This window comes from Rhodamnia argentea, chromosome 6, assembly GCF_020921035.1.
Source record: "Rhodamnia argentea isolate NSW1041297 chromosome 6, ASM2092103v1, whole genome shotgun sequence".
Taxonomy (NCBI): domain Eukaryota; kingdom Viridiplantae; phylum Streptophyta; class Magnoliopsida; order Myrtales; family Myrtaceae; genus Rhodamnia; species Rhodamnia argentea.
The window spans coordinates 30,449,748-30,467,117 of NC_063155.1; the positions used below are offsets into that span (position 1 = coordinate 30,449,748).

General features: G+C 43.2%; 1 protein-coding gene across 1 annotated transcript; it reads left to right on the forward strand.

Annotated features, from left to right (window-relative positions):
• Window positions 1-15,403: 15,403 nt before the first annotated feature.
• LOC115752243 (embryo-specific protein ATS3A-like) lies at window positions 15,404-16,369 on the forward strand. The gene is made up of 2 exons (XM_030690337.2): window positions 15,404-15,519; window positions 15,629-16,369. The coding sequence occupies exons 1-2, from the start codon at window positions 15,415-15,417 to the stop codon at window positions 16,100-16,102; spliced, it is 579 nt and encodes a 192-aa protein (XP_030546197.1). The 5' UTR covers window positions 15,404-15,414; the 3' UTR covers window positions 16,103-16,369.
• The last annotated feature ends 1,001 nt before the right edge of the window (window positions 16,370-17,370 follow it).

A 17,370-nucleotide genomic window follows, 5' to 3' on the forward strand; every position in this document is an offset into this window, starting at 1 on the left:
GTTCCCAGGATTAAAATACTGAATCGCGTGGTAATATGTCCCAATTGATGCAAAGATCCCATATCTTCTTCATTATAAACATAAATTTTGTGTCGTAGTAGTTCCACAGATATTTGTTTGCATGGAGATGTCAAGTTTGGACACCTCTAGGATGCTCTCACTGGAGGATTAGCTGCAAGTTTAATCAACTCATGGATAAAAACATAAGCAAGTTAGAGGGTCGATGTACAAATGAGTTGTCAATGAGCACGAGGATTGTCATATTACGGAGAAAATTATTGAATTAGTTCTAGACTAATTGTATGAGTGTCGATTCAGCCCTAAATTTTTCAGTTTTGCCAATTTAGTTCTAAACCTCTACACGAAATTTCAATACAATCATTCTGGTCAATTTTCGCAGGAGATCACAAACGTGGCAGTGTAGTCATCGCCATCTATCCTACGTGACAAACTGCAAGGTTAGCAATTTCTGGGGAGAATTGGCTTGAAGGAATACATTGAAATTTCTCGAAAAGCTTTTTAGGGCTAAGTTGACAAATTTGAAAAGTTTATGATTGAATTGACACGGGATAATTACCAAAACAGTTCTAAACCTATTGTAATTATGCCAATTCAGTTCTAATTTTTTTTGTCAGTTGAGTTTTAAACCTTTTACATTCGGTCTACTTTGTCGGCTAGCACTAACGTGAATATTTTTTAATTTTCTCTTTCTTATTTTTTATTATAAAAAAAAGGGCGACGCCACTTAAAAAAAAAGAGTGACGCCATGTAGCACCGCCCGATAAAGTGGACTGAATTGGCACAATGTGTGCTGTGTTTGACACTCTCTTATATACGATCGATACGTGGTCGGCACTCCGGACATACCGGTAACATGCAAGTCTAGCATCTCGATACGCTATTTCGACAAATACGAGGTCAATTTTGAGTATTAAATTAGGGGTCAAAATGTAAATTTAACAAAATATATATACTTAACTCCCATACCTAGCCACGCCAAAATTACTATACCTAGCCAGCAAAAAAAAAAAAACCTAATTGTGAATCCCTTACAGAAGAAGAAAAAGAAACTCACCATTGATAGTTTTATATAAAAACGCACATTTAATATATAACGTGTTCCAACATTTCGAAATTCGTTATTTTTAGAAAATGACGTGTCGATGTATCGTGTCTTGTCGCGTGTCGATGTTGGTGCTCGAGGTGGCCGGTTCCAGTTCGAGAACCGGCGGTTCCGGTTCCTATAAAAGGTGGAACCGCTGGTTCCCGTTCCGGTTCCCGTTCGGAACCGCCGGTTCCTAGGCCCAAGTCTCTTTTTCCCCGGGCCTCCTCCCTTTTTTTTTTTTTTTAAACAGTTGGAACCGTGGGCCCGGTCAACGGGTCGGTTCCGGGTCCATGGTTCCATTTGGCCATGTCTAGTTGGTGCTACTTATATTGCAAAAGGTTCAACTCGCAAAACAAAAAAAGTTTAGGATTGAATTGGCGGAATTGCAATAGGTTTACGATTATTTTAGTAATTTTCTCAATTGACACTCATACAATGTGTTAGGATTTGGAGCACAATTGCAACAAAGTAAAGTGTAAAAACGAGAAAGAGAAATCGAAACACAAGATTTTATCATGGTTCACCCTTAAACTAGAGTTACGTTCAACAGATGATTTCACTATAATTAGCACATCGCACCTCTCGTTACATCCCTCAATTACAATAGAAAAACAATATATATAGTAGCAGCTATTCATAAGCCCAAACTCAAACTACTAATGGAAAAAATACGGGGCTTAAATCGTAAAAGCCCTCTGGTGTTGGGGAGTATGAACCACGTGCTTTCCTGTCGTTAGGGAATATGAATCACACCCCAACACAATAAGATTAGGACCAATTGGATAATTTCCGCTCAAATGACGATTTATAATATATGTCAATTGTTTGCTTTGGCATGAAAAAAATGAGTTGTTTCTCGTCATGGGTGCAAATTATGAATATACGAGTATTGCCACGACTTACTTCGATTACACCAAGAGTTTGTTTAAGAAAAGTGATGTTACTATACATGTGGATTGTGGTTTTAAGCTTTCGAAGTCAATCCGAGCAGAAATGGGGCTTTTTTCCAAACCAGGTGGCCAAAACAAAGTAAATACCAAATCGGGTGTTGACTTTTTTTATTTACCAAATCAGGTGTCGCTCGGCGGTCATAATGCCGAGCGACACCCGTCTCGGCAGTCCCACCGCCGATCGGCGGGAGCAGTGGTGGCCCGCCACCCGCTCGGCACTTATAGTGCCGAGCGGGTGTGCTGGTCGGCACCAAAAATGCCGAGCCGCTCCCGCTCGGCATTGTCGATGCCGAACGGCCGCCGCTCGGCATTTTTGGTGCCGAGCGGGTGCCCAATCCACCCCCCACCCACCCCACCCCACCCCACACATTGGGCACACAACGTAACATATGTTGGTGCTTTGGGACAAATTTTAGGGGGTGCAATTGTCTTGACAGTGGATGATATGGAAATATCCCCCGTTTACGGAAAACGTCTCTCTCACAGAGAGGGAATGATTCGAGAGTAAAAAGACGAAAATGGGGTCATTCCCGAGAAGTGAGCTTGGGTTGATATGTGAATGATGGAAGCTAAATGGGCAAAAAGGTAATTTTCGTATGTGCATGCATTTGGCTGGGTCGGGGGTATCCTGGCACTCCAAAGGGCTAGGTGATTACGAAAATTCACGTGTAATTGACTAATCTTAGGGAACCAAACTCTTAGCTAGGGATGAAGCTTGAATTCATTTGAACAAAAAAAAAAATCACGCGACAAACTAAGAAGTCTCATAAGCAATCGGCTGATTTAACAACCCGTGGATTAAGGGGATAGCGATTTCGGCGCGTCGCGAGAATTCTTATAATTATGTATGTGTATGTAGCCACCGATATCACACGAAAGCATATGATATTCATGCCTCATGTTTGAATGAGGAGGGGCGCAAAAAATAAAAAAATAAAAAGGCATTCTCTTGTCGAATGAGACTCTCATCACTTGCACGAGCCTCCGAGAAACCAAGCAAAGGATTACCCAAAAAAAAAGGAAAAAGAAAAAAAAAGATGCCTCTTAGGCTATTCAAAGAATGGCTTCTTCAGAACATGCAATTTGCAATTTTTTTATTTTATTTTAATCATGTTTTGTCAATCAATAGTTACCGAAGTACTTTCTTGTGTAAGTGGAGCAAAAAAAACATGGCTGGTGAACAAACCGAAAAGTTCAATGTACATGATATTGAAGAGATTAATTTACATCGAAAGGACATTAAGGCAGTCTTTTATCTTTTTGGGGGGTTGGTCGAAGTTCATTTTAGTACTTGGAAAGAGGCAAATTTCGCGAGCCGATGTTGACTTTTTGAGTAGACCATAAAGCTCATTAGGGTTCAAGTCATTGTCTAGCTTACGTGGATTGGAGTAATCTCGTATTAAACAACAGATCGGGGTGTGGAGCGATATAAGATGGATTCCGAATACGATGTTTGCTACGTTTTAGGAAGAATCTTGAGGAGATTAGTGACCGCGGAACGACTAGAACCGCTCTTCTTCCCACTTAAAATTGATTAGAAAGCGTAGGGTGGGTAGAACAAAATAGATGTTGTTAGAGAAATTGTTAGATAAATGCTTTCAGTTAATGGTTGGAATATATGAAAGCGGGGACAAGAAAAGTCCCGAGGTAGATAGACAATAATGATTTGGGGCTATTGAGGTCGTCTCTTTGCTCATCCCTTTTATGCTCATGGTTTGAGCATTTTCTTATTTCTTCCATTCTTCACCCTCGTCCACTTCTGGTTCTTAGTCCTCCTCTTCTTCTTCTGCCCCGTGGGAGTAAAGCCTTCCCCATTCGTGTCGGGTTTTCCAATCTCGGGTTGACAATCCTCGCAGAACCAAAGAACGTCCCCATGGAAAACTACGGTCTCTAGGCAATAACTGAAAAACAGATAAAAAAAAATGAGGCCGACATTCCAAATTTATAACAGCGAACATTCTCTTGCATGCATGCATACGAGAATGCACATGTATCATTATGTGATGTAATTATAGAGGGTGTGAGGGGCGAACTTACCGGTGGACAGCGTATTCCTTACGGTCGTTACGGTAGATCAAAGTTTCCTCAAAACCGGTATCTCCGCATTGGAGGCGCACAATCGCCCGCACGAACATAAAATCAGGGTAGACCTCAAACCTTATTTGGAATTTTAGGCATTTAAAAATGTACGGCCTTTAAAACCGATCAACCTAATTCACACAAAATGGAAACCAAAATTGTGATGGTTGTGAAAAACAGCGATAATGAATGAACCTTTACGAGAAATTAACGACGAAAAGTCTAGGACGGCCGGAGTATGCGTACCATTTCCTTATTTGGATTCACCGCCACGAACGTAGAATCCCCGTCCTGGCCGTGGCGGGAGGGGTACTCGCCACGCTCGGCGGGTCGGTCTTGTTGGACGAGAGAATCCATCCTATCCTTCCTTTTTTTCACGAAGCACTTAAGAATGAGAGAAAAATAACTGGGACTAACTTCGTTTTTGCGCTCCAACTTTGAATTCCTTCCCATCCACTTTATCTTGCGAGATTTGGGGGAGGCCCTCCCGGCTTTGCAGCCCGTATTTGGGGGAGGCCCCCCCCCCCGCGGCGCCCTGCAGACTTGGGGTGCTGCGGGGCGGGCCCGCCTGCGGCACCCCCACGGGCTGCGGGCGCCGCGGCGGGGGGGCCCTCCTCCAAATACGGGCGAGAGAGAGAGAGAGAGAGAGAGAGAGAGAGAGAGTGAGTGAGAGTGAGAGGTCATGTCACTTCAAATTTGAGAGAGTGAGAGAGAGAGAGAGAGAGAGAGGGAGAGTGAGAGGGAGAGGTCATGCTACATTATTGGCACAAAACCGAGTACTTGGTTGGGGGAGCCTCCCTCAACCAAGTACGTTGCAGTGCCAATAATGGCACCGCATGAAAAAATAAACAAAAAAGGTAGTACGTTGCGGTGCCGGCAATGGCACTGCAAAGACTTATGGGAGGCCCGCCCTACACCTTATTGTGTGCGGGCACGTAGCTTTCGCATTGCGTCGCACACCGGGGGCGTTGCGGCGCCATTCACGGGTTTGAGTAATTTAGTTTGAAGTATTCTCTTTTTGCATTTGAAAAGTCCATGATGCCCAAGTTTTTTGGCTCCATACGAGGTGGGAAGGGATACTCCGACGACGTGTATGTGTGCAATTACATGTAGCAATTATATGTGCACAAAGTAGGAAACTATTGGCCGTATATTAATTAAGTAATTATATGTACACATAAATGATGAAATATCGCGCAATTGAGATATGGTAATGTCACAAAAAAAAATTACACATGGTTACGCGATCTATTACAAAAGTGTCGACAAACTATTTTACATAATTGGCACTAACCGGCATCTAATCCCGAGCCGATCCGTGCGCACATGTTTGCCTGTTGTGCCCTGATTTCCCGCAGTTCGTGCAATGGTTACGCGAATCGCTCTTGCTCGGGGTTCTCCGGTCCATCTCATTACGTATCCGAGATGCACGAGGCCTTCCTTTCTTCCTAATACGCCTTTGATCCGGAACTAATGGCAACTCATTAGCTTTATCCCGGTAGTCATGATGCCCTAACGGATGAAACATGTACCGATAGCACTGAAGGGTTTTGTCCAACGTATAGCATTCATCTACGAACCCGGTGTAATCAATTGCATGTAGTTGGCATACTGCAATTACGTGGGAACAAGGAAGTTTCAACTGTTCAAATTTCCCACATGTGCATGTTCGCTCGTGTAGATGCACTTTGTATTTGTTGCCCCCGGATCCTCTAGTTCTATCACGTGCAGTTTTCACTTCGTAAATCCCTCTTTCAGAGTCGAAACATCTTACCCGATGCCTCTTTGCCTTTTCGCTATTTTTGTGGAGCGTTTCACCCGCAATTTGCGTAAATTGCCATTGGTTGGCCTTCTGCATCGTGTACATCGTTCTCCTCGTGTCAAAATAATGAGACAACCGGTAGAATATCTTTTCCACCATGGCTGTTATTGGCAAACCACGAACGGGTTTCAGCATCCCGTTGACCGATTCAACCAAATTTGTGGTCATCGACCCATATCTCTTCCCTCCATCATAAGCCTTTGTCCATTTCTCCCTTGGAATCTGATCACACCATTCAGCTGTGGGTTGATCGACCTCCCTAATTCGGCTCATGATGAAATCGAACTTCCGTCGTTGATTCGCGTAAGCTGCACATTACAACAATAATCAGTACAGTACATTATAGTAAAATTTTGTAAAAAGTTTTGAGGTGAGAATTCACAAAATTTAACATTTACCTGCCATTTGAACATGTTTTATCCCGTCGGCATTTTTGAAATATTTTTTGTAGTTCTCGACAATATGAAGAATGCAATATCTATGGTGGGCATGTGGAGGACGCCACCGTGCTGTCTGCATTGCTTGTTGAATCCCGATATGTCTGTCTGATATCACACAAATATCATCCCTTCTGGTGACATATCTCCGCAGCATATTCATAAACCACCGCCAGTTGTCAACATTTTCCCTATCAACCACAGCAAATGCCAATGGGAAATTATGATTATTCCCATCAAGTGAGACCGCACAAAGGAGCGTTCCTCGGTATTTTCCATACAAGAAAGTACCGTCGACAAATATAACAGGCCGACAACTTTTGAAACCTTCAATTGTTTGCCTAAAAGTCCAAAACATGCGGTCGAAAACCGTGCGGCTCTCATCCTCGGCCATGCGTTCCTCGATCACGAAATGAGAACCTGGATTCTCTTTCATCATTGCGTTCATGTACCTCCTCAACTTACCATATGACTCATCCCATCCGCCAAATTCTTTGGCAATCGCCAATTGTTTGGCCTTCCGGATTTTACGGTAAGTAGGTTGGAAGTTAAGCTTGTCTTGAATCTCCGCCATGATCGCCTTGATTTTGATATCCGGTTGGGCGGAGACCATTTGTTGGATGAAGCTGCATATGTACATTTGATCGAGGTGCGGATGATCTGCAGATGCATGTATATTACTGCATGTATGTGGGCCATTATACTTACTTATTTTCCAAAACATGCCACCCACTTTTGTGATCGCGCGGAGCCTCCAGCCACATGGTCCATTCGGATTACCACACTTGATGACATATTCTCTCTTCTTCGTGGTATCATAGCAAAACCTATGATTTCTTCTCATTGAGTACTCCTTGGCGCCTAGTCGTACCGCATCCCGTGATGGAAAAAGCTGCCCAACAGCAAATTCTTTCGACGGATCAAATACCGTACCGCCCGACTTTGCTCTTGTATCGTCTTGCATCATATCAAAGTCGATCTCCGAGTAGGGCGGTGGATGTACCAATGGTTGAATGGGGTTACTATCTTTGCGTGTTATAGTAACTCTCCATATTGTCGATTCAATGACTTCGGCATCACTATCATCCTTGTCCATCCAACTATCATCGTCTTCATCGCTAGCCTCATCATGGTCATTATCATCATTATCACCATCATCATCATTATTATCGTTATTATCATCGGACTCACCCGGTCGATTACGCACAGCAACATCTTGTCCCGCTTGTTCTTCTTCTTCTGCTCCTTCTTGTTCTTGTTCTTCGCTCCTTCTTGTTCTTCTTCTTCTCCTTCTTGTTCTTCTTCTTCGCTCCTTCTTGTTCTTCTTCTTCTTCACAAACATTGGACCCTTCCCCCGTATGATAATCATGTATCACCTGGTGTTCATCTACAATGACATAAAACACTAGAAACCCCATTCCAGCAGATCGATTGGCAAATTGCTGGATCATCCCAACGATATTGTCATCACGCACGTCCATTATATCATACACGACAAACCCTTGTGTGACATTTGGGCATCTATAGATGATGCTATGAATATACTGATTTCCCGTAATATTCAACGCGCTCTCAATCGTAGCACGTAATGCATCTAATGTCCATATGTTTGCAAACGCGAAGTAGGTGGATTCTCCGCCTTCGTAATCAGCTCCATAATCTTTTTGCACTATTCTACCTCCCCAATGCAAAATCGCAATGAGATGTAGACGCCATTACGCTAAAGAAATTATAAATTATTTGGCGGCTACATTTTACGAAACATTACAACAACCAATATATCAAATGAAATAAACATCCTTCTATAGCCATAAAAATTATGCTAAAGAAATGTTTACAAAATTAAAATTCAATGAATTTTAAATATTGTAATTATTTCACGTATAAATAACAATCCAAAAAAATAAATCTATACTTCGTAAACTGTAAAAAATAGGTACAACAAAATTAACCTCGAAATATCGATGGAGAGCACGTGCCGAATGAATATTTCTTAACTCCCAAGACAATGCACCGAGCAACAACGTTGGCTTGGGACAAAATCACAACTTCGGGGAAAAAATTTCATAAATTAATTTCAATATGACGTAGATATTAATAAAAAATATATAAAACACACACTGTAATATACACTTATCGAAGCAACAGAGAGGGCAACAATTTCTGAGCCCAGGCAAGCGAGAGGATGTTAGTGTGAAATAGAGGAAGTGCGAGAGTTGGAGCACGAGAGAGGGAAAGCGCAAGAGTGATATGAGAATGAGAGAGTAAGAGAGAGGGGAGCTTTAGGCGTGCTTTAAACACAGTCGAAGAGAAGCTGTAGCACCCGTGAAGGAGGTAGGACGGCAATAACACCACAATGAGGTTACAAAAATAGGGGGTGGGAGGCACCCCCTCCTACAGCCACAATAATGGCGCAGGGGAGGGCCCCCCATTTCCGGCGCCATTATGGCGGCCGAAAGGGGGGGCCTCCCCCTCTCCCTAGGGCTGCGGCGCCATGCTGCAGCCTAGGGGGCCCTCCCTACCTCTGCCGGCGCCATAATGGCGCTGCAGGGGAGGGGGAGGCCGGGCCCCCCCTCCCCCACGCAATCGGACCGCCGAGCGGGGGCCCCCTCCCCGCCCGCAGCGGGCGGGGGCCCCCTGCCCGCCTGCAGCGAGGCGGGGCCCGCTCGGCGATCATCTTGCCGAGCGGAGGGGGGCCCGGCCTCCCCCTCCCCCTGCAGCGCCATAATGGCGCTGCAGAGGTAGGGGGAGGTCCCCCCTAGGCTGCAGCATGGCGCTGCAGCCCTAGGGAGTGGGTTGCCCCCCACCCTCTAATTTTGCGGCGCCAATAATGGCGCTGCAGGCCATAGGGGAGGGGGGCTGCCCCTCCACATGAGCTGCAGCGCCAATAATGGTACTGCGGCCATGGGGGCGTCTGCGGCGCTTTCACGGGCGTTGCAGAGTGTCCTTCGGCTCCGCTTTTTTAAGTAGAGGCGAGTGCTCTCATTTCTCATCATCGACTATATTTCTTCGATTGATTACTCAACTCTCGTGCTCTTCCTCGATTACTTATCGAAGTTACGAATTTTTAGCATTCTTCACAATTTCGTTGAAATGGCACGGAGGAGTCACATTCAGCCGGGGCACGAGAATGATTCACTACTTAGTGGACGGGCGCGACACGGATCACAAGCTTTATGGGACACCGAGGTAATTGCGGAATTTAGCATGTTAACTTGTCATTTGTCACGACATTATGAAAATAGTCACTAATAGTTGATGTGACAATTTTGCGGATACCGCAAGCTGCAGGTTCTTAGATGTCAAAGAGCGGCGCAACACGTAGGTGAACTTGATCCGCGAATACTCCCTTATCTCGCAAGATTCGGGATTTTACGGTGTTTATAAAATGGGGTTTGTCCGGCTTGATTGGCATTTGATTACGACATTGGTCGAGCGATGGAGGCTCGAGACCCATACCTTTCATATGCCGGAAGGTGAAGTTACCATCACGCAGAGACATTGCGATGATTACGGGGCTTCCTATCGAGGGACTTGTCATTCTGTCCCCCCGATTGGAATTGGGGCAATCTCCGTGATCATCCGCTTGGTGCTCGGCCACCTCAACCGCGCGGCACACAAATAAATTTAAGATGGTTGAGTGAAAACTTTCACCATCTTCCCGAAGATGCCGATGAGGACACTCGTACTATATCATGCTAGGGCATTCGTTCTTCGCCCGATTGGAGGATATATTTTTGCGGACAAATCGGGTGCTCGAGTTAGTTTGCTATTTCTCCCACTATTAACGAACATCGAGGCCCCTACACGATGCAGGTTGGGGTTCCATGACACTAGCATGGTTGTATCGGGAGCTATGCCGTGCAACCGATCCAAACGCGAGGCAAATGGGCGGTGCCCTACATGTACTCCAGATTTGGGCGTGGGAGCGTTTCAAATGTGTCTCCCCCGGTCCGACTCCATTTGCTCCTTTCCCGGATGCACCTTTCGGTAGTCGGTATGTCATGTATTGCCTTTTTTCATTTCGTGCGTCATTAATTTTTTTGCAGCGCGTATAGTACATGAAATCTAAAGTTGTATGTTTCTGCAGCTGGAGTCGAGGCCGAACTACAACCGACGTCCCCACGCATATCGTGACACATCTACGCTACCAATTTGATCGAATGGGGACCGATGATGTAAGTAATGATAGCAACGAGTGGGTTTAATATAATGTTAATCTTTAAATTTAGCTTTGGTGTAATTTGATATATTTCATTACGATAACGGATTATTTGGGAGCCGTATGACGAAATTGAAGAAGATGTACGAGACACGCTTTCACGGACAAAACTATTGGAGGGCGAAAGTCCCACTCATCCATCCTTTGGATAGTTGAGTGGCACTATCCAGGCCCGTGTACTTCGGCGGTTTCGGTTGCGGCAGCCTAATACCTAAGAATCCTCACGATCATAGTGCCTTGCATGGTCTTGATAACACGCCACCCAAGACCGATTGGGAGAATAAGCATAGACGGTGGATCGATTTGTGGAACAGACGTGCCGAACGTATAGTGCGGGGTAGACATTCAACGGAAACACTCCACTTTCATTCCGGATATATGGAGTGGTTCCGTCGACATACAAGGAAGTGGATTTACATTGCGGGAGAGCTGCAATGGGTTCAACGGTTCGTGCATTTTAATTTTAATTTATTTCACTACTTATTTTAAGTCACATAAATTATTGATATATTGATAACTTTTGTTAATTTTAATATCATTACTAGGGTGACGGGGTTGAGCAGATCGTACATATCATGGATTCGGTCGGTCCATCTCCTCGAGCTTGGGAAAAAGTAAGGACGATAGCTAGGGCAATGTTATATGCCCGGAATGAGGAACGGCGGCTAACAATGATGCCAGCACCTCAACCAGCAACTACGGCAACACCCGTTGGGCCGGACGAGGAGGATGACCCCCCCGAGACTGTTCACCCGACCCGGAGAAGTCCTCGAGCTCATACATATGATGATGTCGTCCCGTATTCCATGGAATATCATACAACGGATTTTGCTCCCGAGTTCACTCAGGGGTTCAGCCAACATTTCGATGCGGGGGTTCACCCGGTTCGCGGAACATTTGATGATCAACATCCGCATGGACTCCGGCTAGTTCTCCTTCGAGTATGGACCCGATTTCTCTCATTCTTATCCAAGTCCCTCCTACGAAGGGTATGACATATTTTTACAAGATATGCCTTCGTCATCGAGACATCCTACTCGGTCGGACCCTCATTCTCGTCGGTATGACACTAGGCTTCCCGATCAACGGAGACAACCTCATTGCGGAACAGGAGGTCATGTAGGAAGACGACATCGTTAGTACATGTAATTGCAATTAACTTGATATCTATTATGAAGATTTCGTGTTTTTGTATATCTTATGCAATTATATGTCGTGTTTCGACACGTACCCATTTTTATTTATTTGAAGAAAACACCAAAAATATAAAAATAAAAAACCACGGAAACGGTGCCCATGGTAACACAAATACGCAATTTTTTTGTTCATCACTAAAACCTTAAAAATTGACCTACCACCAAAAACCGTAAACCCCGTGCATCAAAAGGGGATGGTGGAAGAAAAGCATTAGATGGAGCAATTTTAAAACACTAATCTCCATTCAAGAAGATCATATAATTATTCAAGAAGATCATATGATTATTGGAGAAGCTACTTTTCTACGTTTCTCCCCGGTTTAAACACACGTCAGAAGTTTTCCAACAGGCAAATTTCATGTTCACTTTTACCCCGGCAAAAGTACACTTTTAGTGTCATAGTTGTGTATGAAGATTACTTTAGTGCAAAAAATTTCAAACGGATTACTTTAATACTAAGTCGGAGACAAAAGGATCGCTTTGGTACCTCCGGCAAAAAATTATCGGTGAAAATTAATACGTGGCTTGAGCATTTTCTCCTTTTAAATTTCATCCAAAAGGAGCTTTTGGTGATCAAGTTAGTAAATCTTGTGGAAAATTATGTGAATTCTGTCATCAGATTGTCTCGCGATGAATTGTGAGGACTATAAAGAAGTGACAGTATTTTAGTGACTCAAGTGTAGTTGTAATTTTCGTTTTGTCGCTTGATTAATGGTGAATCATGTGCTGCTCCTCATGGAGTATGTGTCGCCAATCGGATCGCGTAAATCCAGTGTCCGATATATTTTCTTGTTTTTTTATTATTGTGTTCGATTGCTTTTTTTTTTTTTCCTTTTTTTGAAACAACCGTATGAATAGCTTCAAATTAACTTGATCAGCGGAAAAAGAAATTAACTCTCATTTTTGCAGAGATATTATCAGTCCGTATTTCCTTTAAAGTAGTATATATATATATATATATATATATATATATATATATATATATATATATATATATATATAGGGGGTCAACCCTCAAAAGATTCTATGCATGTTTCTATCTAACATGAAATCACCGATCCAACTACCCCGGCGAAGTCAAATTCCTATTTTGTTTTCCAATCAATGTTCGAGATAATTTTGATGAAATGTCCGGATACAATTTATCCTTAAAAAAAAATATGAATCGAGTCGGTTCGTTCTCTCATAATTATTCCAAAAGAGCTAAAGACAACATATCGTGCGAGACACATATATGAGCTCAACTTGCATCTTTCCAGCAACTTCATAGGATGAATGCTTTGACCAATGAAAATAATAAATTAAAAAAACCAATCGATCCCTTAAAAAAAAATATAATGCCTACTCATATAAACACTCGGTAGATGATAGTTCAAAGTAACTTACAAAATGCATAGAGAGTGTACAGATATACTAATTATGTTTGAGAGTGACCACGGAATTCTTTTGTCTGTTCAAATTTACAACCCTAGAGCAAAGAGGGAAAATCCTTAGCGGGAAAGTTACAACCGTCAAGTTACGCCGCACCATCTTGTGTCCAAGTGCTTCTTGTGAATTGGTATCACAATTTGCATACAAACAATTTTGACTCATCATCAATATATTTGCAAGTAACGCTCTCTTACATTTGATTCAACGATAACAATTGCAGCTAGCCATTTCAAGTACGCGAAACACGGGGTTGGCGCTCCGGACCAGGACAAACTCACATACAGCTACAGCTGGATCGAGGCGACGCCCGATGAACATATTCGAGAAGATCTCGTATGACATCAAGATCGAGGCCAACCCCGAGGGAGGGTCCATATGCAAGAACAGAAGCAAGTACTACGCCACTTTGGTAACATTCGGTTCACCGAGGAGCAAATCAACGAAGGCAAGGAGAAGGTCTTCGGCTTGTTCAACGCTCTTGAGGGTTATCTCTAGGCCAACCGTAATGCTTGCTAAGAATGTCAAACGTATGAGGTGATCACCGTCTATTACCACAAGATTGTCGATCTTATCATGATGTCTCTCCTAAAGGGTGTGTGTCTCTTCATGGTTGTTCATTTTTAATCTTGGGTTTATGTTCGGATTAAGGAGCCTCGGGCCCGCCCGTAGCAAGTCTCGAGATCGTTCGTTGTTTTGAGTATTTTGAGAATGGTGTGATGTCAAAAAATAAATACGAAGGAAATCCTCTTTCTATTTTCTTAGTATGCGCGTAATTTATTATTCCTTAATTTGATACGTGAAAACTAAGGAGGGAAAACGTCAACCGTCAAAAAGCAACATGCTCTTTATTTCTAAAATAATTGGTGTCCGCACTATCATTATTTGGATAGTATATGACACCTCAACTAACAATTTATTCTACAAAAGAATAAATCGTTAAGTACTTAGCTTACAAAGAACGGCTAGGTGTTTGAGGTCCCGTATGCTCGATACTTAAAACTCCAATTCGTTTGCACCTTCTTAATTACAATGTACTGAATAATCGTTATCAATTTCGTGATCAACCCAATTTGCCTACTTAATTAATTATGATTAATACATACTCTTCCAACAACTCTGTCATTTGGATCAAATGAAATTAGCGCATCCCATGCGAAGTTAATCCAATTATAGACAATATGAAAATGATAGGAGTGTTGTGTTGTACATTTTACAATCTAATTCGTCCACAATTTGTAAAATGAAAACCCATTGACCATTTAGCCGATGCCTTTTTCTTCCCCAACCTTGACCGCTTTCATATGTCGGATTAATTATTTCCTAATCATTCACTCTATAATACAAGTCCTGTTTCTATCATTGAACGAATCCAAATATATAATTATTTATGATTTGTTTTATTTCGTGAAGCCGGTTAGCATTGGTGGGGGAGACCGGCTGCCGGTCGGCACTTATAGTGCCGAACGGATCGCCGGTCGGCACTAATATCGCTGAAGCGGCAGTCCGTTCGGCACTATAAGTGCCGGCCGTGATCCGTTCGGCACTATAAGTGCCGACCGGACTTAGTCCGCGAGGCTTCCCGACCGCTCGGCAGTATGATTGCCGAGCCGAGTGTCGCTTCGGCACTATGATCGCCGAGCGACACCCGATTTGGTAAATAAAAAAAGTCAACCCCTGATTTGGTAATTATTTGGTTTTTTACACCTGGTTTGGAAAAAAGCCCGCAGAAATGGAGTTTGCCAACTGACTTGTTCACGAAGTCTTAACTAGTTACATGACTTTAGAGAATGTATTGACTTTTTGGGAAACCAGAATCGATCCGTTTTGCCAAGATGATTTCAATAATTTTCTTCACGAGTAAAGTGATTTTTCTATTAAAAGAAGGGTTTTGAACTTTAAGACAATCCTTCGACTAAAAAAAAAATTTTAAGAAGATCCGATGAATGTGATTAAAAAACAGTGAAGGATACCTTAATCACCGATCAAGGGAGAATTAAACCAGCAAAGCTAATGAGCATAAGTGATGGTGAAGGAACTAGGCTAGTTCTAAAGATTAAAGTGCCCAAAAGAACATTACACCTTTGTAAATCCGAGAAGGAAAGAATTTGGGTGCTCTCTTTTAAGGCTACACATGAATCGTTGTCGGTGTGTTCATGTCTTGAACTCGTGAACATGGCCATGGAAGGATTAAGGTTGTGCAATTCATGGTTCTTCATGAGCTGCATCCTCTTGTTCGCTTTGGCCACGGGAAACGAAACCCGCACCTCTCAAAACAAGGTAATTAATTTAAGACTTTTCTGATAATTTTTCCCGTCAAATATAAAACCCACTGAGCATCATGTAAGTTCGAATAGTTTGATTTTACGTCCTATCTTCTTGATCACAGAACAAGTGCACCTACGCCATAACCATAGAAACGACTTGCACAGACGGGGCTGAGACCTCGGACCACGTGGCCATCCGGTTTGGCGACACGAACTCCACCGACATCGTCGTCCGCCGTCTCAACGCCAAGCGTTTCCACACCCTCGATCCCCTCCAGCCCGCTGATTCCCTCGACGACGTGCCGCGGAAGCCGTTCCGAGCTTGCGCGGTGGACGAGTTCCACGTCGCCGGCGAATGCGTCGAGTCGGCGGTGTGTTACCTCTACTTGAAGCTCGCCGGAAGCGACGACTGGCGACCGGGATTTGCGAAGGTCGAGGTCCTCGGGGGACCCCATTTGAGCTCCGAGTATTTCTACTTCCGTCGATATTTGCCGCGACGAGTTTGGCACGGCTCCGATTCCTGCGAGAAGGAGGTCACTCCTATTGGAATTAAGAGCAAAAGGAAGGTCTTCGCAACGAAGAGATTTGTCGTTTGAAAGAAAGGAATTGTATGCCATTGGATATTATTCTTTGCAAATTATGTGCAGCTTCTATTTTGTTGTTTCAGCTTGCTAGAGCAAAAATAAAATCTTTATATTCAACGTAGCAAGCTCTAGTTAAATAACTAACACTACCAAAGTTTGTTGCCCAGCAAAAATTTGTGCTTATACCAAATCTCATGCGGAGTATAATTGTAGAGTTGGTTTTTTCTTTTATTTTTCTTTTTACACGCATTGATACATCATCGTATTTGGTTCTTGTCCTATTTCCATGAATGAAAATCCGATGATAACTTATGATGTGTAGCCCGTCTCATTCATTGATGTCCAAAGTCTTCGGTTAATGTCGGTCCGTTATACGGTTTTGGACCTTGCAAGGAATAATTTACGGAACCGGAGCCGAATCATTAAATATCTTCCTTAAGGAGAAGTTGACTCCAAAAAAGTGCATTTCGAAATCATGAAATACTCGACTAACTTCTTGGACTAGGCAAGATCATTTACACGGAAACATGAAATACAAAAGTACTTAAGATATAAGTGGGAGGTTGCTTCCATGAATAAGTAAAGATAACCTCTTCTGGTTTTTGGGGCCATCGAAGTGAAAGACCACCTTAAGCTTCCGGCTCGTTCAAGTTACGTTTGAAACCACTTACTATATCTCGGACAGTGCCCTGTGTCCACTGTCCACCGGCCAAGACGGTCCCGAAGAGAAGACACATGTCCGGCTTCAGAAGACAGTCTGGATGCATTCATTCTCGGCAACTGTCGGGCGGTCCCTACGTAAATCAGGAAACTGGCGATGATGAATTCACGTGCATATCGGTGCACGTGAATGCTCATAACTTCGATCTGTCCCATCACTATTAGGGTCGTCTCGGACTCCAAAGATTCTTTGTGTCCCCCGTAGTGTTATACGGTCCGTTTCCATCCATTCATCTTGGGCTATGGTAGAAAGAGGGAGAGAGTCTTTGGACTTATCTATATTCTATCCATTAGAAGATTTATCCCAATACACATGTATAAAGATTAGCCAGCAGTTCCATTTTCTGTTAGCGGCGACACTTTATAACACGACACGACACGACAATATCATAGTCATATTACGTGAATTTATTAAGAGACAGTCAAGCTCGGAAAATATATTACTCGAAAGTGTATACAAGCTGGCAAGTTTCTATTTTATTTTTCTTGTGCGTGAAAGTTATCTTGTTATCACGTCGAATTATTTTCATATGACACAAAGTGACATAAATGACGGATGT

Coding starts and splice junctions, on each gene's coding strand:
- LOC115752243 (XM_030690337.2), top strand. CDS start 15,415: ATGGCCATGGAAGGATTAAGGTTGTGCAATTCATGGTTCTTCATGAGC. Junction 15,520..15,628: donor CCCGCACCTCTCAAAACAAG/GTAATTAATTTA, acceptor TCTTGATCACAG/AACAAGTGCACCTACGCCAT.